The sequence below is a fragment of the Hemiscyllium ocellatum genome, chromosome 4 (assembly GCF_020745735.1).
Source record: "Hemiscyllium ocellatum isolate sHemOce1 chromosome 4, sHemOce1.pat.X.cur, whole genome shotgun sequence".
NCBI lineage: Eukaryota > Metazoa > Chordata > Chondrichthyes > Orectolobiformes > Hemiscylliidae > Hemiscyllium > Hemiscyllium ocellatum.
The window spans coordinates 120,473,435-120,500,714 of NC_083404.1; the positions used below are offsets into that span (position 1 = coordinate 120,473,435).

At 42.1% G+C, this 27,280-nt stretch overlaps 1 protein-coding gene across 5 annotated transcripts in view; it reads left to right on the forward strand.

Annotated features, from left to right (window-relative positions):
- The window catches only part of tsnare1 (T-SNARE Domain Containing 1), an 849,044-nt gene that overhangs the window by 481,094 nt on the left and 340,670 nt on the right, over window positions 1–27,280 (forward strand). For all 5 annotated transcript variants that reach the window (XM_060824473.1, XM_060824475.1, XM_060824474.1 and 2 more), the window contains one exon: window positions 13,831–13,884. In XM_060824473.1, the coding sequence (XP_060680456.1) occupies window positions 13,831–13,884 (54 nt within the window). The remainder of the gene's footprint in view (window positions 1–13,830; window positions 13,885–27,280) is intronic.

Consider the following 27,280-nt stretch of genomic DNA (forward strand, 5'->3'; position numbering starts at 1 on the left):
AGGAGGCCATCTGGTGTGTTCTATGGTGGAACTGGTCCTCCTGGGAGCAGATACGGTGGAGGCGGAGGAATTGGGAATACGGAATGGCATTTTTGCAAGAGATAGGGTAGGAAGAGGTGTAATCCAGATAGCTGTAGGAGTCGGTGGGTTTGTAAAAAATGTCAGTGTCAAGTAGGTCATCATTAATGGAGATGGAGAGGTCCAGGAAGGGGAGGGAGGTGTCAGAGATGGTCCAGGCAAATTTAAGGTCAGGGTGGAATGTGTTGGTGAAGTTGATGAATTGCTCAACCTCCTCGCGGGAGCACGAGGTGGCGCCAATGCAGTCATCAATGTAGCAGAGGAAGAGGTGGGGAGTGGTGCCGGTGTGATTACGGAAGATCAACTGTTCTACGTAGCCAACAAAGGGAGGGTGGGGTAGTGATATAGAGATTTATAAAATCATGAGGGGCATGGATAGGATAAATAGATAAAGTCTATTCTCTGGGGTGGGGGAGTCCCGAACTAGAGGGCATAAGTTTAGGGTGTGAGGGAAAGATATTAAAGAGACCTGAGAGCCAATTATTTTCAGGCCGAGGGTGGTAGATGTATGGAACGAGCTGCCAGGAGAAAGTGGTGGAGGCTGGTACGATTACACCATTTAAAAGGCATCTGAATAGGAAGAGCTCAGAGGGATATGGGCAGGGTGCTGGCAGGTGGGACTTGATTGGTTTGGGATGTCTGGTTGGCATGTATGATTTGGACCTAAGTTGTCCGTTTCTGTGCTCTATATCTCTGATTCTATGTGTCAAAGGTGAAGGTCTGGAGTAAGTGGTGAAGTAAGTGGCAAGCTGGAATCACTGGGTGTCTGTTTTGATCTTCATGTTGTGAATTGTAGCTATCCAGTTTCTGCCTTGTGGATGAGAGAATGTGACACTGCATATTAATAAATCTAGATTTGGTAATAATGAGATGTTAATGTTCATTGATGAGAATCTTGTCTCACTAGCCAGCACTTGACTAGAAATAAGACTTTTGTTTTTGATGTTGACGTGCTCCTCTGTCGACATCTCACATGTTTTCCCAACATTCTCTCCCTGGCCCTTTTCAGGCCTTCCGGAAGCTGGGTATATTCCATTGATGAAAAGTTTAAGCTGGATATTGGTACTGAGGTTGCAATCTTGGCAGCACATTTGCAGTGGCTCAAATCAGTAGCTGACCAGCCATTAAGTGTTAATCTACAATGCACAAGGGACTGGGAATTTCAAGGGTGAGAGGTCAGTGATATTTCCCATGTCTTTAAGAATCAAGGAAATTTTCTCAAGCAGAAATGCAGGTGGACAGTTACAGCTTCTGTCAAAGTTCTGTGTGGGGAGGAACTATGAGTGTCTGTGAGAGAGTGTATTTATGTTTTTGTGTGCGAGTGTAAAGTGGTATAAATCTTTGAGTGTGCACCCCACACTCTCTCACATGCACACTCTCACAGACTTATACCCCTTTACTCTCACATACACACACTGTCCCACAGACACTCATAAGCCCTCCCACAAATACACATGCACACACATGCATAATGCACATATAAGTTTATGGGGTGAATTTGTATTTGCAGAATTACATTTTACTTTGCTCAAAAACTGCATGAATCCATGTAAAATTCTATAAATCCATTTTTTAGATTAGAATCAGTCTGACCATTGTGGCACAGACAGTCTCACACAGGACAGCTCATACCTTCAATGCATTATCTGGGCCGACATGACACCAATTGTTGAAGTTCTCTTGAGAATGCAACCTTTAAATGTTCTTCCATTTATATATGAAAGAACGGAAATCAACTTGTTCATTCTAAAAGATGAGAGACCTAACAAACAATCCAGATCTTTTTCAATATATCATTTCATTTACATCACACTGTGAACTTTTGCTATAAATTCTGTGTCCTATGATATTATACTCCACAACCACCTGATGAAGGAGCAGTGCTCCAAAAGCTAGTGCTTCCAATTAAACCTGTTGGATGACAATCTGGTGTTGTGAGATTTTTAACTTTGTGCACCCCAGTCTAACACTGGTATCTCCAAATCATGAAGGAAGATCAGTTCTGCAAGAATTCCCACAACTGTTTCAGGGTCAAGTTAAACTCGTGAAAGCATATCACATTAAATTCCCTATAGTATAGAAACAGGCCCTGTGGCCCAACAAGTCCAAACTAATCCTCCGAAGAGTAACTGACCCAGACCCATTGCCTTAGCCTATGTTTACCCCTAATAAATGCACCTAACACTATGAGCAATTTAACATGGCCAATTCACCTGCACATCTTTGGATTGTGGGAGGAAACCAGAGTACCCGGAGGAAACCCACGCAGACACGGGGAGAATGTGCAAACTCCACATACACAGTTGCCTGAAGCTGGAATCCAACCCAGCTCCTGGGTGCTGTGAGGCAGCATTGCTTACCACTGAGCCACTGTGCCGCCCTACATCTCATTGGTTCAAGATGCTAAGACAGTATGTCAGTACGCTCACATGAAGCTACCTCATCTGTTACTGGAGAAAGTTAACAAGCTTGATGATATACCCACACATCAGTAATTTCACTTACATTGAGCCATAGATGGTCAGTGTTTGTGACAATTTCAAAATCTCACCTTGAGTTCAGGCTAGGTGAACACCTGTCAGAATTAAATAAAACAGCCCAGAAAAATGTCCATCCAATGCCATCAGTGGACAATAGTCAAGCAGAATTCACCAACAATGTGCCCTGTAATAAGCTTGATACCAATAGCACTTTCTTTGGCACATATCTCTATTATCTCAAAACTGTTAATCACTTCTTTTGGAAGATACTGCCTTAACCACTTTTTTTTGGAATATTATCAGCTTCAGATATGCTTTAATGCACAATGTCACATTTTAAAAGGGTACACAGGAGCATGACCACTGAGTTTGTAAAGTTCTGAGAGCATTTCAGAATACAGGTTTCACATTAAATGAAAAGTGCAGGTTTGCACATATGAGAATTAGATTCTTGGGACATTTCATTCAACAGAGCATGATAATGGTAAATACTCAAAAAATGAAAGCCAGAAGTGATTTTCGACAGCTAAAGAGTATTAATGATGTCCAGCGCTTTCTGCGAATTAATAACCAGGTAGGTATATTCATTCCAAAATTTGCTATAATCAGCGAATGTTTTAAGGGACCATTTAAGAGAAGGTAATTTAAAGACCACATCTTTTCATTTTAATTAATTTTTCATTCTACACTGATACACTGAATTGGGATGGAGATTGTTTGACATCAAAGGAAGCACAATGCGGTTAAAAAAACAAGTCAGAGCAAATAATTGTGGGTCATGTTTGCGCTTTTAGATTTCAAGCAGTGGGGACAGGTGTTGGAGGAGATGACACAGCTCTGTGAATACAAAAGTAACATTAATTCCACAGCTGATTGGTTGTGGATGCCAAAGGTGATCAGTGTGACGAAAGCTGTCATCATTGACTCTGGACAGCTGACTAGCTTATGGACATGAACGAGACAGTGAGAAGTTCTTGAATCTCTGGAATGGAAAGTGGTCTTTCTCTCCAACAAAATACCTAAAGTACCAAAATACCTAAAAGCAAGTTATTTTATTACACCAGCTGGTGTAAGCTGTGGCTGTTCACCAATATATCAAAAATATTATAATTTGTTAGCCAGTTCCCATGTGCCTTCAGTGACAAAATGAAATAATCCAAAGGAAAAAATTCAGAGAACCAAAGGACTTGGGAAATTAAAGGAACCCCACCATTAAATCCTGAGAACTGGTGCCATTGAGCTGTTTCCTCTGTATTCTTTCTCCTTCCACTGATAATACTAATATTTATGAAGACAGGTGGTGTGAGAAAGTGGGAAGGCTGCAGAAGGAGAGTGGGCAAAGAAATGGCAGACGCAATACTTTGAGGGAACAATATGAGACTATGTACTTTGTTTGGAAGAGTAGAGGTGTAGACTATTCTTTAACAGGGGAAATCTAAAGCACAAAGAGATTTAGGAGTCCAAGGCCAGGATTCTCTTAAGATTAACATAGGCTCAACTGGCAATTAGGAAGGCAAATGTAATGTTAGCAATCATTTCAAGTGGGCTGGAATTCAAGAACAAATTCACAAATTCAAGAACTCTCCTTAGTTTAGGGTACTGATTGCATGTTTAAATATATTGCAAAAACCAGGAGATTTCCACTCTCCTTAGTTTAGGGCACTGACTCTGTACTGGCTGGTTAAATATAGATATAACCAGGAGATTTACACTCTCCTCAGTTTAGGGCAGATTTACTCTCCTTAGTTTAGGGTACTGACTGCATGTTTAAATATATTGCAAAAACTAGGAGATTTCCACTCTCCTCAGTTTAGGGCACTGACTATGCGCTGGCTGGTTTAAATATATATAACCAGGAGATATCCACTCTCCTCAGGCACTGACTCTGTGCTGGCTGGTAAAATATATATATATATATATATATAGAAATATATAACCAGGAGATTTCCACTCACCTTAGTTTAGGGCACTGACTCTGTACTGGCTGATTAAATATAGATATAACCAGGAGATTTATACTCTCCTCAGTTTTGGGCACTGAATTTGTGAGGCTGAATAAAACTCTGATCTATATTTGAAATCTTGTGAGCAGTTTTGGGTACCTTATCTAAGGAAGTATATGCTGGCCTTGGAGAGGGTCCACAGCAGGTTGATAAAAATGATCCTGGGGATGAAGGGATGAGGAGTGGTTGAAGACTCTAGGTCTGGACTCATTGGAGTCCAGAAGGATGAGGGAGATCTAACTGAAACTTTCAGAATACTGAGAGATCTGGACAGATTGGACATGGAGAAGATGTTTTAGAATTAAGATGGGGAGGAATTTCTTCAGCCAGAGGGTGGCGAATCTGTGGTTCACTTGCTGTGGAGACCAAGTCAGTGAATGTATTTAAGACAGAGATAGGTTCTTGATTGTAAGGGGAATCAAAGGTTAAAGGGAGAAGGAAAGAGAATATGGAGAAATATATCAACATTGATCGAATGGGGGAGAAAACTCAATGGGCAGAATGGCCCATTTGCTGTTCTATCTTCTGGTTTCATTTTTTTTTCAGTTCTTCTCTGTGTGTGCAGGCATGTATTAGAAGTGGGTTAGATTTTATAACCACTGGAATCATATGCCTACAGTTCATAGTTGTTTCTCTGTGGTTATTTATTAATGTTATTTAATAACTCTTGTGAAGTATGAAAGCCCAAGTCTGCATTTTCTGTGAACCTGCATCTATCACACAGGTAAATTTGCAGGCTTTGGTAATTTATTTTTACATTTGTGATGACTCTAGAGATAGCAGAGCTTGATTTTCAGCCTGCTACACCAGTGAGGAGTAGATTTGGAATATTGAGCATTCCATATAATTTCAGAAGACAAAGGCGAGATTTATTTCTTCAGATGTATTGGTACATTGTTACTCAGGTTTTGCCACAGATGCGTCCTCAGCAGGCTTAATAGTGATACTCATTCAGATCCAGAGCCATGATCCAAGAAAGTCAACCTGCTTCATCGAATCACCATAGAATCCTTATAGTGTGGAAGCAGGCCATTTGGCCCATCAGGTCTATACTGACCCGCCAAACAGCATCCTACTGTCTCCCACCCTATCTCTGAAACCCTGCATTTTCCACGGCTAATCTACCTAGTCTGCACATCCCTGGACACTATGGGCTGTTTAGCATGATCAATCCAGCTAACCACATCTTTAGTCTGTGGGAGGAAACCAGATCACCCATAGGAAACCCATCAGACACAGAGAGAAGGTCTAATCTCGAAATGGTCACCATGCCCCTGGTGCTGTGAGGCAGCAGTGCTAACCACTGAACTACGGTGCTGCCCCATTTCACTTCCAGAGCACTAAATGAAACACATCAATATTGTGTGATAAATAGAAAAAGAGGTAATAATAGTAACATTGGGATGTGCATGATTTTCAGACGACCCAATGGTGGTTGTGATCACCAATGTCCTGTTGTCTATCATATTGAATTCCACAGAGGCGGTGGAAAAGCCCATTACGTTATCCAGGGGTTTTGATTCAGACTGATACTTTCTGATTATACGGTGTATGCATCAAGCTGAAGCAAAATGATTTTATCATTATTTCACATGTGGAAACATTTAGGTCTGTCATAAAAATTCTTCACCAGCTTCTGAAGTAAGCGAAGCTCAAAGCTCCTACAAAGAATGTACTCAGATCAGGTAACAGGTTCAAGCAGCTAGCTCTAACTGAAGTGTCATGAACAAAAGAAGCATTTGACTACACTAAGTGATTTTCTAGACTTTAATCAGAGGTTAGAAATTCAGAAGGCTGTGAGGGATGAAATGTTTCATTAAATCCACAGAGGTCACTTGGGAATAACCAAGTCAAGAGCTCACATTCAGTAATATATGAGGCGATTATGAATTTACGGAAAAATTGAAGATTCCATATGTTACTTATGAATTTAGGGTATTTGAGGTATAAAGCCTAATTGCTTAAAATATCTAAGTTCTGAGTTTTTTTTTCTAATTTAAAGCCATATAATCCTCTAATGTACTTGGCCTAACAAGGTATGGACAACCACTGTTTCTGAATCAAATGTAAGTGATTAAACAAGTTGTTATAAATATTAAGCAAGGGCCCTTTTGCTGTGCAGTAATAATGTTCCTACCCTTGGACCAAGAAACCTGGGTTCAAGTCCCACCTGCTCCGGGGGTGTGTAATATCATCTCTGAATAAATTAATTAGGAAAAAATAGGGTAAACACTGAACATACAAGCAGCAAAGATAACCCAGACATTTCTGATTATTTAAGCCCAGAATTCCACAAATGTTGCCATCATAAATGATGCGGTTCTTTTTTTAAATCACTAAAATGATTTTGTGCTGAAATTTTTTCAGAACAATTGCCATGTTGCAGTTGTGCAGGACATTGGTTAGGTCACTGTTGGAATATTATGTACAATTCTGGTCTCCTTCCTATCGGAAAGATGTTATGAAACTTGAAAAGATTTACAAGGATGTTGCCGGGGTTGGAGGATTGAGTTATAGGGAGAGTTGAATAGACTGGGGTTGTTTTCCCTAGAGCGTTGGAGGCTGAGGGGTGACCTTATAGAGGTTTATAAAATCAGGACAGGCATGGATAGGGTAAATAGGCAAAGTCTTTTCCCTGGGGTGGGGAAGTCCAGAGCAAGAGGGCATAGATTTAGGATGAGAGGGGAAATATATAGAAGAGACCTAAGGGGCGATGTTTTCATGGAGAGGGTGGTACGTTTATGGAATGAGCTGACAGAGGAGGTGATGGAGGCTGGTACAATTGTGACATTTAAAACGCATCTGGATGGGTACATGAATAGGAAGGGTTTGAGGGATATGGGCCGGGTGCTGGCAGGTCGGACGGGATAAGGTTGGGATATCTGGTCGGCATGAATGGGTTATACCGAAGGGCCTGTTTCTGTGCTAGACATCTCAGTGACTTGAAAGCTCGAAGTGCACCACAAAAGTCATGGTAAGACTGTGCCACAAACAACTGAGTCTCCAGCTCTTATTCCCAATTCTGCATCGGTTGAACTTCTTCTGAGGAAACTGTGTGAATTAAACATTTCTGTCAGCTTAAGGTGGGGATCACCAAGTACAGACAGAGTCACGCAGGTGCAATAAATGTCCTAGTTGAAAATGTGTTGCTGGTTAAAGCATGGCAGGTTAGGCAGCATCCAAGGAATAGGAAATTCGACGTTTCGGGCATAAGCCCTTCATCAGGAATGCATTCCTGATGAAGGGCTTATGCCCGAAACGTCGAATTTCCTATTCCTTGGATGCTGCCTAACCTGCCATGCTTTAACCAGCAACACATTTTCAACTGTGATCTCCAGCATCTGCAGACCTCATTTTTTACCCCAATAAATGTCCTAGTCTTATTCCCAAAGCCCTAAGATCTTCATGGAATGTTGCATCCTCTCATCAGTAATGTCAACCATTGCATTCCTATTCATATCAGCATTCCGAGAAATGCTAAAGCAATTAAACCAAATCTTTTCAGCAGAATATCAGAAGTTCTTTTTCGAAAAAAGGAATCAATGTTTTGCCCTGCAGTTGCTGTTAATTGACTAAATTTGTTAGCAAACTGAAATCTTTTCATAAATCAAGTTGGTGGCAGAGTAGGACACTCCAACTGGAGCTCCTTTGCTCCCCCCGTTCTTTTTCTCTTTCCGGCTTTTTTTTTCCAAAACTTTAAAATTCGAAACTTACCCAGCGGGAATGGAGGAAGCAGCTTCCAGACCAGAGGCTGTTGCTGGCAATACCCAGAGGCGAGTTTGAGACCAGGCCGGTGCTGGGTGAGGCAGGGTAGGGTGGTGGGCGCGTCCGGGAAGATGGGTCTGGATTGGTGGGTGTCATGGGGGAGACGGATCCCGGACTGGAGGGCTTCGTTATGAAGACAGGTCCTGGGCTCGAGGGCATCGCGGGGCCGACGGGTGCTGGGGTGGAGGCCGACACTGTTCGAGACGACCCTTGGGTTGGACTGCGTCACCATGGAGACGGGTCTCAGGGTCGAAGGTGTCACTGTAGAGTCAGGCCCCAGGCTCAAGGGTGTCACCATCGCGGGGGAGACGGGTCCTGGGCTGGAGGGCATCACCATGGAGATAGGTCCCAAGCTCGAGGCCAATGAGAGAGAGACGGGTCCTGGTCTGGAGGCTGTCATGGAGAATAGAAGGCCCTTGCAGTGTGGATGTAAGGCCTCGAGACCTGATGTGGTGTGGCCTGGAGTCTGGGTGCTGGCACAGACTTGGGTGTAAAGGACTGTACTTCAAGTACTTTTTAAAAACAAATTATATTTATGCTGGAATTTTCAAGTTATTCAAGTACTTTTGAAAACTCTGTATTCCAATGCTCGACTTTATTTATTGTTCTTTCAATTCTGCAGCAATCCTAAGTAGATGTATCCTGTACCTAAGATGATGTCATAAGCAGAAATGTTGCAAACTTTTCACTGCTGTCGCTCCTGTGCACGTGACAATAAAGTGAATTCTAATTCTATTTCAATAATAGGTGTTATATTCAGTTTAAGCTGTTTGAATGATTTTTTTTGAACTTATCAAGTTAAGGTTAACAAACAAATCCTGCACCCATCGTCATTAACACTGATACTAAGGAATTGCTTAATCTTTAGCACCTTCAAATCATTTACTTCAAAATCACTCTTGCAAGCAGCTGACCTGTTAAATGCCTTGCCGGCAGAAATTTAAAGTAAAACCTTTAACAAGGCAGCTTCGTAAACAAACCTCAAACCAACATCGTACCTTTAAAATTAGTGCCATCATCAAAATCCTATATGCTGCCATCCTTGTGTAATCAATAGTCAGGCACCAGCAAAACCTTTATTATTCCCGTGTTTACCCAGATTGGTCAAGGCAATCTGGGTAAACAATTAAACTCTGTTGACTTTCAGGTAGACTACATTTCCAGTAGACTGCTATTGCTATTCTAGATGGCTGTACATTAGCAGAATTCTATTTACAATAGCAGAGACTGTGATCAATCAATGAAGACATTTTTATCTGCACATTGGTTCAGCTGGTGGTCCAGTATTCTTGAATGCATACCTCTAAGAGATTCCTGATGAAGGGCTTAAGCCCAAAATGCCGATTCTCCTGCCGCTTGGATGTTGCCTGACCTGCTGTGCTTTTCCAGCATCACACTCTCAACTCTGAGAGATTTCCAGCAGAGTCCAGAAAGGAACCAGTCACTAGATGTCCTCTTATTTCAATCAATGCATAAGCAAGAGAGTGCTGAAAACCTTAACGACGTTTATATCTTGAAAAATAATGATTGGGATTTAACTTTCGGAGTACAGAGTAACACCCGAGAGGAATAGATATTCACAGGTAGATTTACTTACAGAACAAGTTCCATAGCTATAGCAAAGCATTGATGAACTATTGTATCTTGATTTGATTTGATTGATTTGTTGCCACTTGTACCTAAATACAGTGAAAGCTTTGTTTATGAGTATTACAGGCATATCATAGTAAGCAGGGACATACAGATCATAAGGTGAGAACAAAACACTGAGACACACACATTACATGGCACAGGGTATTATTTGAAGTTAGAGAGTCCATTCATCAGTCTAATAATGGCTGGGAAGAAGCTGTACCTGAACCTACTGGTGCGTGTTTTCAAGCTTCCATATCTTCTGCCTGACAGATGTAGGAGAGCATTACCGTCATGCATTGGGTCTTTGATGTTGGCGGCCTTTCTGCAGCAGCGAGCCATGTAAGTGGAGTCCATGGATGGAAGGTTGGCTTCCGTGATGGTCTGAGATGTGCACACAACCTTGTTAGTTTCTTATTGTCCTGGGCAGAGCTCAAGACCAGAAAAGTGTAAGGACTTTCAAGATTGACCAAAAGAGAAAACCGAAGAACAGAATTCTAGGCATTGAGCAAAAATTTTATCTGATCAGGTTAGCAGGTATGGATCAGAGGTAGAACACCATGGGGCACAATACACAAACAAGCAAAGCAATCAAAATCAGGGGGTATTTTCAGGAGGAATGGAAAGTAATAATATAACTCAAGAATGAATGAGTATGACAACTAAAAGCTTTGGAATAATGACTCAGAGTAGTAATTACATTGAAGATCATCTCCCTGGATTGATTGTGATGAGTGGAAGAAGATTGGGGTGAGCACTCATGAAGGCCAGACTTGGTGGAGGAAGGGCCAGATGTTCATTATGTAATGAATTTAAATATGTAATTTTGTGAAGCTAATGTAGAAGTTGAGAGGAATATCGGGGTGGGGTGTGAGAAAAAGATGTAATATGAGAATGGTAAAGATAAAGGGATGATGATCATATGTTCGGTCAGATACTGTGAAGTTAAGAATGAAATTCTGTGCACTAGTAACATATATATAATTGCAGAGAACAATATTTGCAACAAAATAGTTTGCAGAAATCTACCAGACTTACACTACAGTTTCTGTTAGACAAAAGGAAAACAGACCACAAACTACTAGAAGAGGTACATCTATTCAAATACTGAATGTGCAAAATAGAAGGAAACAATCACAACAGCACCTACAAATTTGCAATGAGTACTTTTTTCCGTGCTATATATTCCACTTCAGGTAAGTCCTGTTGCTTTAAATCATTAAATCTTCAAGTTCAAGAAAACTTTGGGCTTGTATTTTTTTTGTGTGTTATCTTGTCTAACAAAACCTTCATACTCCGAGTCTTGCTATTGATTCAAATGCTTTCTGGGTAATTTCAACATTTTACTTCTTCCTTTTGCCATTTAACTTGTAATTGTGTGAGAGAATGGCAATCTTTGGACTCATTTGTAAATGCTTGGCACAAGGACATAATTCGGGGCTTTGACCATTCTGCGATCATTTATTATAATGTCCCCTGTCTCACCCTGGGGTCTCTCAGGGCTTCACTGTTCCATTTGTCAACTGTGTTTCTTGAATATATTTAACCTTTCAAAAATTTTAACTACTTGCTGTTAATCTGATGTGTAATGATTCTGAAAACTCCCAATCATTGTCTTTATTTTTTAAGCTCTTTGTGTATTCATCCTTGGTTTTAAGTATACTTTAATTTCAATGCAAGATGTCATAGAATCATAAGGCATGGAAACAGACCCTTTAGTCGAACCTGTCCATGCCCACCATAATCCCAAACTAAGCTAGTCCCACCTGTCTACTCCAAGCCCATATCTCTCCCAACCTTTCCTATTCATGTATCTATCCAAATGTCTTTTAAACGTTATGATTTTACCCGCATTCACCACTTTCTCAGGAAGTTCATTCCATACCTGAACCACCCTCTCTGTAAAGCATTTGCCTCTTTGTCTTTCATAAATTGGTCTCCTCTCACCTTAAAAATGTGCCTCCCCCTTGAAATCCCCCATCCTAGGGAAAAGACAACTACTATTAACTCTATCTATACCTCGCATCCCCTTTCTGTTTCTTTTGTTTCCCGCACACATTCCCTATGCTCTGTAATGCACATATAACACAGTGGAATGTGTAGTCTGCAATAGTGCCTGTGTATGTACTTCATGTGACCAGTATATGTGATGCACATTTCTTGGTTTCTTCCTCAGAATCTAGAACTTCCCTTTCTACAACCATTAGGCCTTTTTCTGTCTTTATTCAAATTATATAAATTGTAATTTAAACTCCAGCCTATTGTGTTGATTGTTGTTTCACCATTTTGTAATTGAGACCATTCTGCCAGCCCTTGGCGTTTCGTAAGTATGCGATTGTTCCAGCTGTATTAAAGTTCCCACGGCTGAGAGTCATGTAACAGCCCTTAATTAATAGTGATTCACTTTCTAATTCCCTGCACAGGTTTCCCAATTAATGTAGGCAAATTGAAATTCTTTTCATGATCATATTAGCTTCCTTACATGTTTCTCTGATTAAATGTTAAATTGCCTAAAACAAAATCCTGTGACACCATTCTTTACTAATTTTCTAGAAATTCAGTATTTGCTGTGTTGCCCATTTTTTCTAACTTTTTTGAATATTCTGTCATGGGATGTGGCCGTCACAAGGAAAGCATTTGATTCCATCCCTAATGGCTCTTGAGAGCAATTAAAAGTCAACCATATTGCTATGGATCTGGAATCTCACGTAGGCCAGATGGAATAAAGAAGGCAGATTTTCTTCTCTAAAGGGCATTGATGATCCAGATGGAGTTTTACAACAATCAATGATAGTTTTATGACAAGCTGACTTTTCCAACTTTTATAAATTGCATTAAATTCTACCATGGCAATTGGTGGAACTTTAACAACATCCCCAGAGTGTTAGTCTGAACCTTTTGGAGGATCGGTCCAGTAACATTACAACTATGAGATAATTTCCCTGGATTTTATAGAAAGTAAGCCGGTTAGCCCTTCTGGCCTGTTCTGCCATTCAATATATTCATGATTGGTCCTGTATCTCAATCCCATTTTTCCTCATTGTCCCTACACACCTTTCAAATCAAAGAACTCTGCCTTTCAGAAGGATGGGAGCAATGGAGTCATGGGAACACCATCACCCAAACCTTAGCCATCCTTATTTGGAACTATATGAGTATTCTTTTGTCTCTGGGTCAGAATCCTGAAGTTTTCTCCTGAACAGCACTGTGTTTTACATGGACTGCATGAACTGCAGAATCATAGAATCCCTACAGTGTAGAAGCAGGCCATTCAGCCTATTGAAACGGCACCCTTCAAACGGCATCTCACCTGGACCCACTGACCCCCACCACCCTATCCCTGTAGCCCTGTTAATTCAACTAACCTGCACATCCCTAGACACTATGGATAATTTAGCATGGCTAATCCACTTAAAGTGCACCTTTTTGGGAGGAAATGGGAGCACCCAAAGAAAACCTGTGCAGTCACAAGGAGAGTGTGTAAACTCCACACAGAGAGTAGCCCAAGGCTGGAATTGAACCCAGATCCCTGGCACCATGAGACAGAGTGCTAACCAGTGAGCCACTGTCTCGCACCATGCTGAAGTTCAAGAAGATGGCTCACCATCAATTTTACAAGGGCAATTCGGGATGGGCAATAAATTCTGGCTTGGCCAATGAACCACTCTGCAAAGAATAAACAAAGCAAGTATGCCAGTCAGTGAAATTGAGGCATGTTATTGTTAATATTGTAGGATAATCGTGTAACCAATCCATTTTACATCTGCACTTTAAAGAGTAATTTGTTCCTGAAATTCAATACTTATTTTTAAATGCTTTAATGTGAAAATGAAGGCATATAGAATCTCTGAATTATTCTTGTTTTTATACAGAAAGTTGCTGAGAAGTCCAGAGCATTGCTTCCTGCACCACAGAAAGGCAGACAGGTACGTGAATTTGCTTGCATTGCAGTTTTGCACGTAGCAAATCTAATTCCAGCAGGCCGCTGTACAGGTGGGATCATTTCCATTCATACCATAGCTCCGTTCTGAAAACAATGACAATGTTCAGTTTCTCCTGTTCCTTACTGTAAGTGACTCCATTAACAGGAAAGGTAATCCTGGAGACTATCTGTTTCCAGGAATCTGAAATATAAAACCAATTACAGTGAGCTATTTCTGAAACTCATTTCTAATGGCTTGCAACTTTTAAGCCCACTGTAGTTAACTACCCTATCACAACAAATTTGTGTTTCTGGGCTCCCATGTAAAAGCTACCTTTAAACTGTGCATTTTGCAGACCGATCAATTTTATCTTATAGCTGATGTTTTTCAAAGCTATCATTTATTCTTGTGTCTTATTTGTACTGTGACTGCACTAATTGGCAAAACCAAGGAGGTTGTTATGAGTATGCAAGTCAGCATTAATGACTGCGCAGATAGACCAAGTGAACATTGCTGAAATGTAGAGGAACACGGCTAATGCAGTCAGGGAACTATATCGGCAGGAGTCTGGGCACATCTTTCCCAGAGATTTTAGTCATGTTTCATTGAAGGAGCAGGATATTTTCAGTGTATTGGGTCTGCCCACATGAACTAAGGGGAAGAAGTGGGCAAGGGACATGGGCCTGAATCTCAGCAAATTTGTCCTCAGGATCGGGGCAAAGGTGCAGTGCAGTTGAGAGGAGCTGCAGGATTTGAAAGCGGTTGGTGGGATCGAAAAGCGCAACTACGGTGAATGTAATTCAGGATGGTGCTAGCCTGTGGTCAGAAGTACACTGGCTTTAAGAGGAAAGGGTGCTGTCAGTGAATGGCATCACCAGGCATAGTCGCCTCATTCGTACGAGTTGGGAGGTCATGCTGCAGTTGTGCAGGACATTGGTTAGGCCACTGATGGAATATTGCATGCAGTTCTGGTCTCCTTCCTATCAAAAGGATGTAGTGAAACTTGAATGGGTTCACAAAAGATTTATAATTATATAACCAGGGTTTGGAGAATTTGAGCTATAGGGAGAGGCCGAATAGGCTGACACTGTTTTCCCTGGAGTGTTGGAAGCTGAAGGGTGACCTCATAGAGGTTTATAAAATCAGGAGGGCATGGATAGGGTAAATAAACTAGGTCTTTTCCCAGGGGTAGGTGAGTCCAGAACTAGAGGGCATATGTTTAAGGTGACAGGAGAAAGGATTAAAAGGGATCGAAGGGGCAGCTTTTTCATGCCAAGGGTGGTGCTTGTATGGAATGAGCTGCCAGAGAAAGTGGTGGACATTGGTATAATTACGGTATTTGAAAGGCATCTTGATGGGTATATGAATAGAAGGGTTTAGAGGAATATGGACCAAGTGAAGGAAAATGGGAGTAGATTAAGTTTAGATATCTGGTCGGCATGGACGAGTTGGATCGAAAGGTTTGTTTCCATGCTGTACATCTCCATGACTGTATAATGAAGTACAAAGGTGTCATCAAGACCCAATGCCATATGTATGCATTATTCTCCTGCTTCCAAATGGTCCATGGAGGATCTCAGCACCTCCACCCATGGAACATCATCAGTGGCAATGAAGCGCTGCCTCATGGTGTGAAAATGAATTTAGTGGTGGTGTTTGAGGGGTGGGTGGTGGGTGGTGTGAGGGTGTGGGGAAAGGGGTGGGGGTGATGTGGTCTGCCTTCTCCATTGTGCTTTGAGTGGGAAGTGCAGAGGAGCCTCCAGCTGTCTGCCGCCTTATGAGAAAGAGCCTCCATGATTGATGCCAACGTTCTCTACCTACCTGTCATGTACCTTTGATCTTGTGGAACAACAATGGGTGGAGCATTGGAATGGTGTGTGCCTATCTCCAGTGGCCTCTGGGAGTGATAGATCTCACTGTCCAAGGTAAACACTAATCTGTCCATGGGGACAGGCTCACTGTCACAGGATTTGCTGCACAGTTGCAGAGGCAATTTGCGTCATTACACCTCAGAAGAACATAAGAAATCAGAGCAGGTGTAGGAAATTCAGTCCATGGGGCCTCCTTATTACCATGGCTGATCTTATCTCAGCTTCAACTCCACTTCTAAACCCCTAATCTATTCCTAACTTAAAAATATGTCTATCTCCACCTGGCATTTGTTCAGTGTCCTGGCACTCTGAGGTAGTGAATTGAATTCCACAGATTCAGGGCCCTCTATAATTGGCAGATAACCATCATTGACCAGCTATTATGGGACCAGGGCTGGGAAGGTTTAGTGAAAATAGGACACCAAGGGACGTCTTGGGGCATGGTAGGTTATTAATGAAGTGAGTCTGGTAAAATAGGGTGAGACTTCTTGCATTTCCAAAAAAAATCAACCTAACTTGGACCCAGCCAAATCAAAAGGAAGATTCAGTCCTTGTTTACTGTGTGGAAACAGGCCCTTCGGCCCAACAAGTCCACACCAACCCGCCGAAGCGCAACCCACTCATACCCCTACATATACCCCTTACCTAACACTACGGGCAATTTAGCATGGCCAATTCACCTAACCCGCACATCTTTGGACTGTGGGAGGAAACCGGAGCACCCGGAGGAAACCCACGCAGACACGGGGAGAATGTGCAAACTCCACACAGTCAGTCGCCTGAGTCGGGAATTGAACCCGGGTCTCAGGTGCTGTGAGGCAGCAGTGCTAACCACTGTGCCACCATGCCGCCCACGGTGTTTGTTTCCATTGTTGATTTTAGTTATTAAATTGCGTTAAGACATGCATGATGACTGTCTCTGTTGAGTAAGAGAGAAAAGTGATTTGTGATTAAGTTAGAACGAATTTCTTCATTGAAAATCTTTGGAGTTCTGAACCCTGGTGTACTGTGGAGCTCAGTCATACTGCATATGACTGCCTGTGTTTAATAATAAGATTGAAAGATATTAGAGAAAGCAAAGCATACGGGGGATAATGCAGGAAAAGGTCTTTGAGTTAGAAGCTCAGCTGCAATGTCATTGAATGCTGAAGTAATTTGATGTTCCAAGTGGCGTACCCCTCCTGCTATTTCCCGTGTATATTCTGTTGCTGTGATTTCTCAAGAAGAACGTCCCTCAGAGACAATACAATTTTACATCAACAATTGTCACACTAATCCTCACTCACTTAGGCCAGCTTTGTAAATCACAACCAACTTTGATGACAAGGTGAGTGCCTACATTGTCATCTTCTGGAATTTGTTGACTTGTTGCCAAAAGAAAAGGGTGTCGCTTTGCACATATTTTAGAGAAACAGAACATCAACAGAAGTGTTTGAAATTTTGGGGTTTTCAGTTACAACATAAACCTTAATGATTCATCACCTATAATAGCATGCCAGTGTTGATTGCTTTTCTAAATTCCTCCATTTTTAGTGTTTTCAGCTCTTTGAGCTGCTTCTCGTTTTAAACTCTGCAGTGTATCTCACGCTTCCCTCTTATTTTTGTCCCAATTTCCAGTTCACATATGCCATCTCTCTGGCCTAGGATCTTCACTTGTGCAACCACACCAATGAATCCAGAAATCCACGCAACAAGTGTCAGAACCACAATCCATTTTTAAGCAGTACATCATGTATTTTGTGGGGTTATTTAGTTACTCTTGTATGACAAGTGGATGCCACTGACAAGGCCAGAACTTGTTGCCCACTCCCATTTGCCAATGAACTGAGAGACTTGCTCGGCCATTTGCTGTGATTCTGGAGTCACATGTAGGCCAGACAAAGTGAGGATGGTCGATATCCTCACCAAATGAACATTAATGAACCAGATGTTTTTTCCCCAATAATTGAGAATGGTTACATGGTCGCCATTAGTTTAACTTCTGGGTCCAGATTTTTATTGAATTTGCACAGACTAAAGACTGATTGGCCATCCTTTCTGCTGTAAAAAAAATTCTGGGATTTAAATTTTAGCTTGTGTAATGATGGGATTCAAGCTCACATCCCAAGAGTATTAGCAAGAATCTTTTAATTTCTAGTTCAGTGACATTACTACTTCACCACCGAGAGAAGGTAAATGTGCAAGTGGTAGGGTGGCAGGTGGGTGAAGGGTTTAGGGGAAGAAAGGGTGGCAGGTAAGCAAGAAGGATAGGTATGATGGATAGTGAATTTGTGTCAAATTAACTACAGGAGGAAGAGTAAAGTGATGAAACAATAGATAGAGTCATAGAGATGTACAGCATGGAAACAAACCCTTCAGTCCAACTCGTCCATGCCGACCAGGTATTCCAACTTAATCTAGTTCCATTTGCCAGAACTTGGCCCATATCCCCCTAAATACCCCCTATTCATATCCCCATCCAGATGCCTTTTAAATGTTGCAATTTTACTAGCCTCCACCACTTCCTCTGGCAGCTCATTGCGCACACACACCACCCTCTACATGGAAAAAGAATGCCCCTTTGGTCGCTTTTATAACTTTCCCCTGTCACTGTAAACCTGTGCCGTCTAGATCTGGACTCCCCCATCCCAGGGAAAAGACTTTGTCAATTTTTACCTATCCATGCCCCTCATGATTTTATAAGCCTCTATATGGTCACTCCTTAGCCTCCAATGCTCCAGGGAAAACAGCCCCAGTCTATTCAGCCTCTCCCTATAGCTCAAATCTTCCAACCCTGGCAACATCCTTGTCAATCTTTTCTGAACCCTATCAAGTTTCACAACATCCTTCCGATAGGAAGGAGACCAGAATTGCACGCAATATCCCAAACTTGAAGTAAAAGAAGAAAATGTGAGAAAAGTTTATAGAATATGAGGTAAATGCCTAAATATTAGTTATCAAATACAGTGCCAGAATGGTCATTTGGCATTTCACGAACAATGATCACTGTGATGAATGGCTACTTACTTGATGATCAGCCCTAACATTTTGCAATGAATTGAATGTGTAATCATTGTTTCAATCCAGCAAATTCTTCTGAAGGGACACTCAGGGCAGGGTGCCATTTGTACAATGAAAAAGGCGCAAATTGACTAACACATTCTGAAAATTCACAACTGACAGCAAATTTCTAAGCCCCTGACCTGTTAGCAAATGTATGCATTAATAATGGTGTGCATCATTAGTATGTTGTTAATTCTTCAGCAAGTTTCAGTCCATTAACTTTTTAGACTACTTTGCAGCTGAGGCCTTAATTCAAAAGACAAATGAAAGTCTCAAACAGTTGCAGACTTAGGTGTGCTTATAATAATGAAGAGGAAGTGAATTACTGTCAGTGCAACACTCTTGAGGGACCATCGAAAGTGGTGCAATTCAAATCTGTGTATAGAAAATATAGAGCAAATGCTGTTTTCATTTGGGATTCCTTATTTGTACACAAGCTTCCAGAGGAAGTGGTAGTAGCTGGTACAATTACAACATTTAAAAGGCATCAATTTGGGGGTATATGAATAGGAAGGATTTACAGGTAAAGGGGCAAAATGCTCGCAAATGGGACCACATTAATTTAGGATATCTGATTGGCATGGATGTATTAGACAGAAGGGTCTGTTTCCATGCTGTGCAGCTCTATGACAGCTCTGTGACTCGGTTTAAGGTGAGAGATGAAAAATTTAAAAAGGACCTGAGGGATAACTTTATTATGTGGAGGATGGTACATGTGTGGAATGAGCTGCAAGAGGAAGTGGTGGAGGCTGGTACAATTATGACATTTAAAAGGCATCTGATGGTTACATGAATAGGAAGTGTTTAGAGGGACATGGAACAATTGCTGCGAGATGGGACTAGATTAATTTAGGATATCTAATCGGCATGGATGAGTTGTATTTTAGGGTCAGTTTCTGTACTGTTCAACTTGATGACTCTATGTTCTAGCCTGTTAGCTTTTGTTTCCTGTTCTGCTCTTTGTGAATTTCCAGGTGTGGTCCACTCTGCTCAGGGTATCCAAGCATAGCTAACAATGTCAGAACAGATATTGTCACTTATTTTGCTGTTAAACATATTTAGTGTTGTGACCTGTCACCCTCGTGTTTCCCGCTTACTTCTGAACACATCCTGTTAAAAAGTGAGCGAGAGCAGAAACAAATTGGTTTACCTGCACACCATCATTTCTCAGTGCTTTATACACTTACACAGATCTCTTCTTGACAGATAAAATTCTACCCATGGCTGAGAACTAAATATCTGCATTGGTTAAACTGCTGTAAATTTAACTGGAGCAACCCTGGAAACAGTACAAGAGTGCGTCACCTACACTTACAATGATCATAAAATTCAGTGAACCAGCTCAACGTTTTAATGCAGAGGAATATAATCAGTTTTTTTTTTATTCTCCCTCTCTGATGATCCAGGAGGGAGAGAGCTGAACAAACATCCTTCACCAGTTTCTCTAAGGGAGGAAAAAAAATTATTCATGGATCAGATGGAAACCTTCAGCCAGAGCATAATGGTCAAACTGATTAATCCCCTTCCCAGGACTGACAAAACAGAAGGGAAGGGTGAACATCACAGCTGATTGCACAGCTAGACAGGAGAAATTAGCATTGCTGCCCTTAAAAGGAAGCTGCTCAAATCAATCTGGTAAATTCAACGTCAGACACTGAACAATTGTTTGTACTGCAGCATAACTGGAGAAAATAATTGCAGGTATGACTTTGATCTTAAGAGTTGAGGTGCTCAGTTTTGATGTCTGTGTTGGGTAACTATGAGAACACAATATTTAAGAGATTGTCAAAACTGTACTTAATCTATTTTTTTATCAACAGGAAGAGATTTTAAATTAAGTTCTGTAACTTAGGAGAAAACCGAGGCCAATGGTGTAGGGCACTCTCAAGGTTGAGAAGAAAAGCAGAGGTGACTCGGTGTGTCAATCACAGCAACATGGCTATTACTGGATGATGGAACTGCTTAGTGATTGTTCTAGGACAATGGGAGGACAGAAAAGTTGATAAGATTGCCTGATACGTAGAGGGAAAACAGGAATTTAAGTTGACCCAGCTGTGCATAAGCAAACATTTTTGGTTATACGTGAAAATCAGCCAGCTGACTTCTGAGCTTAATCCCACTCGTCACATTCTGATTGTATTAAAAAGCTGAGTGAGGACAAAAAGGGAACACTGACAACATGCTTCAGCTACCGTGCATAAGCTGAAAGTACTCGAGTGTGAAGGACCTTGTCTTAATCAATACCGTACGTAACTGCTTTCTTACTCACACAATCATTCCTCTCCTTGTGTTGGTCTGAGAACTTATTCAGGTTGTATTCACTGGCGTGATATCAAACATAATGTGATAACTTTAAATCTAACTTGGGGTATGATAGCAGCAAGAAGCCAAATCCCTTTCCATAATTTGAGATAGACAAACATGAGGGGTGAGCTTAGGAAAAAGCAGTGGGAGTCATCCAGAAACAAGGACATCACGCAACTGTGACAAAGTCAATGGAACGAAAATGCCCAAAAATAGTCAACAGTAAAATTGAAAATAATGCTTAAAAACAAGCTCAACAAAGTAAAAGAATGTGGGTGATGATCATTGGACATAGTAGGATGCAGGATACATACATGATTAAAACGTCAAGAGGGTCTGGAAGGCATGCAACCACAGATACAAAGTTCTCCTCGTATGATTAACCTTCAAGAGAGTACTCAGGAGGAAGATCAAACCCTTTGTATAGAATTACAAATATAGAAGTTATAAAAATTGTGTAATTAGAATTAGAGGGATCGTCAGACCAAATAATAATCTTCCAGACCATGCACAACCTCACCACCTCAGGAGATCTCCCACCCACAGCTTCCAACCTCATAGTTCGGGAACCCCGCACCACTCGGTTCTACCTCCTACCCATGATCCATAAGCTGGACTACCCCGGCCGACCTATCATCCCAGCCTGCTCCGGCCCCACTGAATTCATCTACACATACCTCGATACTGTCCTATCCCCCAGGTCCAGGAACTCCCCGCATACATTCGGGACACCACCCATACCCTCCACCTCCTCCAAGACTTTTGTTTCTCCGGCCCCCAACGCCTCATCTTCAACATGGACATCCAGTCCCTCTATATTGACATCCAGTCCCTATATATCGACATCCAGTCCCTATACATCGACATCCAGTCCCTATATATCTCCATCTGCCATGATCTGGGCCACCAAGCCCTCCGTTTCTTCCTCTCTCAACATCCCCACCAATACCCTTCCACTGACACTCTAGATCGTTGGCTGAACTGATCCTCACCCTCAACGATTTCTCCTTCAAATCCTCTCACTTCCTCTAGATGAAAGGGGTTAGCCATGGGCACCCGCATGGGCCCCAGCTATGCCTGTCTGTTGGTTGGCTACGTGGAAAAGTCTATCTTCCGCAGTTCAACTGGCACTACTCCCCACCTTTTCCTCCGCAACATCGATGACTACATCAGTGCCACCACATGCTCCCATTTGGAGGTTGAACAGTACATCAACTTCACCACACATTCCACCCCGAACCTTAAACTCACCTGGACTATCTCTGACACCACTCTCCCCTTTCCAGACGTCTACATCTCCATCAACAGTGACCGACTCAGAACTGACATTTTCTACAAATCCACATCTACCTGGATTACATGTTCTCCCACCCTGCCTCCTGCAAAAATGCTGTCTTTTATTCCCAATTCCTCCGCCTCCGTTGCATCTGCACCCGGGAGGACCAGTTCCACCACAGAACACACCAAATGGCCTCCTTCTTTAAAGACTGCAGTTTTCCCTCCCACATGGTTGATGATGCTCTCCAGCGCATCCACTTTCCACACCTCTGCCTTCGGACCCCACCCCTCCAACCGCAACAAGGACAGAACCCCCACAGTCCTCACCTTCTACCCCACAAACGTCCGGAAACATCGCATCATCCTCTGCTATTTCTGCCACCTACTAACAGACCCCATCACTAGGGATATATTTCCCTCCCCACTCCTATCCACTTTCCACAAAGACCATTCCCTCCTCAACTACCTTGTCAGATCCAGGTCACCCAACAATCCACCGTCCCCTCTCGGCACCTTCCCCTGCTACTGCAGGAATTGCAAAACCTACGCCCACACCTTCCCCCTCACTTCTGTCCAAGGCCCCAAAGAAGCCTTCCCCATCCATCAAAGTTTCATCTGCATTTCCACACATGTCATTTACTGTATCTGTTGCTCCTCATGCAGTCTCCTCTATATTGGGGAGACAGGACGCCAACTCACAGAATGCTTCAGAGAACATTTCTGGAACACTCTCACCAACCAACCCCACCGCCCCATGGCCAAACACTTCAACTCTCCCTCCCACTCCACTGAGGTTCTGGGTCTCCTGCATCACCACTCCCTTACCACCCGACGCCTGGATGAAGAGCGCCTCATCTTCTGCCTCGGGACTTTGAACCTGTTGGCATCAATGTAGATTTCACCAGTTTCCTCATGTCTCTTTCCCCCACCTTATTCCAGTTCCAAGCTTCCAGCTCAGCACTGTCCTCATGACCTGTCCCACCTGTCCATCTTCCTTCCCACTTTTCCGCTCCACCCTACCCTCCGACCTTCCACCTTTACCCCCCACCTCCATCCTCCTATCGCACTCTCAGCTACCTTCCCCCTAGCTCCACCCATCTTCCCATTTATCTCTCCACCCCTGAGGTTCCTAGCCTCATTCCTGATGAAGGGCTTTTGCCCGAAACATCGATTTTCCTGCTCCTCGGATGCTGCCTGACCTGCTATGCTTTTCCAGCATCATAGTCTCGACTCAAATCTTGAGCATCTGCAATCCTCACTTTGGCCTAGACTAAATAATAAACCTGGAAATGCATTCTTGAAGATTTTAATCAGAGTGTCTGACAATACCACAGTCTACTTTAAACATGTGTTCTCATATATGGGAGTCGTGAGGCAGAATATTGCAATGGAGAGGAGAAGGTTGTAACATTCTTAAAGGATCATTGAATATTGCAGGAATTCTAACAGGCAACTGTAAGTCATGAAGGACATGAGAAACCAGTTAAGGAATATTAAAACTCATTACCCTGAAAATAGTTCAATTGATAGTCAAAATAAACCTAGAAGAGCATTGATTTGAAATTGACCTCGTAAATCACAGCCAACCTGTCTCTTCCCTGATGAAATTCATGTGAGAATGAAGTAACAAAGGCTGGTCAGAAGCAGCACCATTAAAAAATCTGGACAATTATTCAATGGGGAATCAATACTGTAGCCTCAACTATTCTCCTTATGCTGACATGAAGGGCCAGACTGTGTTGTCCAAACTCAAAGCAGTTAAACTTTCATACAGCACCAAGCTAGAGAAGGGTGGCAAGGTGGCTCAGTGGTTAGCACTGTCTCACAGTGGTAGGGACTCAGGATCAATTCCAGCCTTGGGTGACTGTGCAAACTCCAGACAGACATTCTCCCAGTGTCTATGTGGGTTTCCTCTGAGTGCTCTGGTTTCATTGCGAACTTCAACGATGTGCAGGTTAGGTGGATTGGCAATGCTAAATTGTCTGGAGTGTCCAGGGTTATGCAAACTAGGTGGGCTGGCCATGGTAAAAATTTGGGAAAAGGGTGGGTGTCTGGGTGGAATGCTCTTTGGAGGGTCACTGTGGACCTGATGGGCCAAATGGCTTCTTTCCACATTCTTGAGATTCTATGATACTATCTCTGAAGACTCTGAACTTATCAAGGATAGTAAAGAGAGTTTGACACCTTTTAAATCTAAGCTGATAAATGCTCAATGAAATTTTACAAAGATAGGTGCAAATATTACATACGGGTAAATGCCAGAGTGAGATTGACTGTGGTGGAATCAATGAAAGTGAAAGATATCCTAGGAGGATATTTAAAATTTTGCTCATTTTGTCCAACACACACTGCAGTACCAATGGATAAAACAAATAAAATTCTGGATTATATTGTCAAATTAATTGACGTTAAATATCGTCAAATTAACGATATTATCGTCATGTGAGGCATGGCTTTCATCAGATGACACCTAGAGAATGGCATGCAGTCTGTTACCATTACGTTCTTTACCTGGAGAAAAGATCAGAGAGGACAGAAACTGAAATGATTCCCAGTGGTTTATGAGGGATGATTTGATAGCTTAGAAATTTCAGCTGTAAGAATGTAACATACAGTCAGCTGAAACCCAGGATGTGGTATTTATTGGAATTAAAGGCAAACAAAATTTCACCCTGGGACAATGTTTTCAGCCCTGCCAACATATCACAGCAAGAGAGCAGAATGTAAGAATTTATAGTGTTGGAAAACATTTTTGTTTTGCAAGAAGAGTTCTCCGTTAGGCTGATTGAAATTGTACCATTGGATTGGGATGCAGTAATGGGAAGCTGTCAGAGTTAGCAAGACATGATCAGGTGAGCACAGAGATCTAGTTGACCTAAATTGACCATGCGAAGAAGGGGTGCATTTGAGCTTACAATTTGAAAGCCTAAAGGTATTAGGAGGAAAGTCTGCAAGCAGCATAGACCCTAGCACGTTTGAGGCCCTGAAAAAGAATGATATAGTATAAGACAGATTTTAACAGTGAGGAAAGGGTGACTATTACAGAACATGCAGGTAGAAGAAGAGAGTAAAATTATAACATTATCTGCATTTTCCATTTTGCAAATTCATTCCATTCCCATCAATCCTGTAATAGCTTACGGATGTTGGCACAATTACAGCTTGTGCTAACTCGCTTTGTGCTATTTGCATGTTATCACCTGCAAGGCCACCATTTCCTCTGGTCTAAAATTGAATTACTGCTGGCTGCTAATGAGTTTACTGTTTTTGTGTACAGTTTCTCTGGAATCTTAGATCAAAAATAAACATGTCAGAAATACAGATGGCAAAAAGCAAATTATAGAATGAAATGTTAAGTCTCCTTTGAGATTCACACTTCAATTTAATTCCATCTTGCAAATGTTTGGACTTTATTAGAGTTATACTTCTAATAAAGGGAATAACTTTGTTGATTATTATTCATTGGTCAGATAGGTAGCAATTTTATGAAAGATGTCTCACAGAGAGATATTATGTAATAACTAATAACACCAAGTCATCAAGGGGGGCATGGTAGCTCAGTAGTTAGCACTGCTACCTCACAGTGTTGGGGACCTGGATTACAATCCACTCTCGCTTGATGACTGGGTAGATTTTGTACATTCTCTCTGTGTCTACATAGGTTTCCATTGGATTATCTGGTATCCTCCCACAGTCCAAAGATATGCAGGTTAGGTGGATGGTCATGCGAAATTTGCCACTGTGTCCAGAGATGTGCAGGCTAGGTAGATTAGCCATGGGAAATGCAGGGTTACAGGGATAGGGTTGGGAAGTGGGTCTGGGTGGGATGCTTTTCAGAGGGTCAATGTGGACACGATGGACCAAATAGCCTATTTCTACACTGTAGGGATTCTATGTCTCTTGTATGATTTGAAGTCAGTTGAGCAGCTATTATGACCAAAAGCTTGATTGACGAAGTCAATTGTAAATAGTGCACTAAAGGAAGAAAGTGAGGTGGAGACGCACAGAAGAAATTCCAGGGTTTAGGACCAAGGCAGCTGAAGGAAGGGTCTCTGCTGTAGATTAATAATATCAGGGTGTACCATAGAAAAAAAAAGAGGAGTGCATTTATTTCTGATCTAGAGGGAGATTCCAGAGATAGGGACAGTGAAGCTCATAGTGTCCAGGAATTTGTAAATTAGGTAGATTAAACATGGAAAATGTAGGGTTATAGTGGAGGGGGTTGCATCTTGGTGGGATGTTCTTGGAGGATCAGTGTAGACTCGATGGGTTAAATGGCCTGCTTCCACACTGTAGGGGCTCTGTGATTCCATGATCTGTCTTTCTGAGAGGAGATAACACTCTGGGCTCGGTCAGATGTGTGGAACTGTACTTCCATTCTGATCATTCTTTTATCACCTAAAAGTGTCTGAGGATAGGAAATTATGCCCCTTCTCACAAAAAGTCAGCTGTCACATTCTGAAATTTATAGATCCAGGATAACTAAGGGATACATTGATAGCTGCTGTCAAAATGTAAGTAAAAATGGTGAGTCTGACGTTCAGGTGTTAAGACAGAGGCTGTCAGATGGATAAGTGACAGTGTGGTAGGGTGCATGGAGCAAAGTAACATGGTTGCCATGTGTAAGAGTTAAAATGGCAGCTATGTACATTGTTGGTTGGGTTGGAGGGCAATGGTTGGGTTGGAGGGCAATGGTTGTGGGTGGTGGGAGTTTTGGGGGGAGAGCGGTGGTTGTGGGTGGTGGAGGCACCAGGCGATATGATGTTAGATGATTGGGGGTAGAATGGAGACTTCCAGAGGTTTTCATGAGTTGGGGAATTGCTGAATGGAATTTTCCATTTCTAGGGCAGTTCCTTTGCAGTCTGCCACAATGCAGAATGTCCACATACAACTCCCATCTCTGC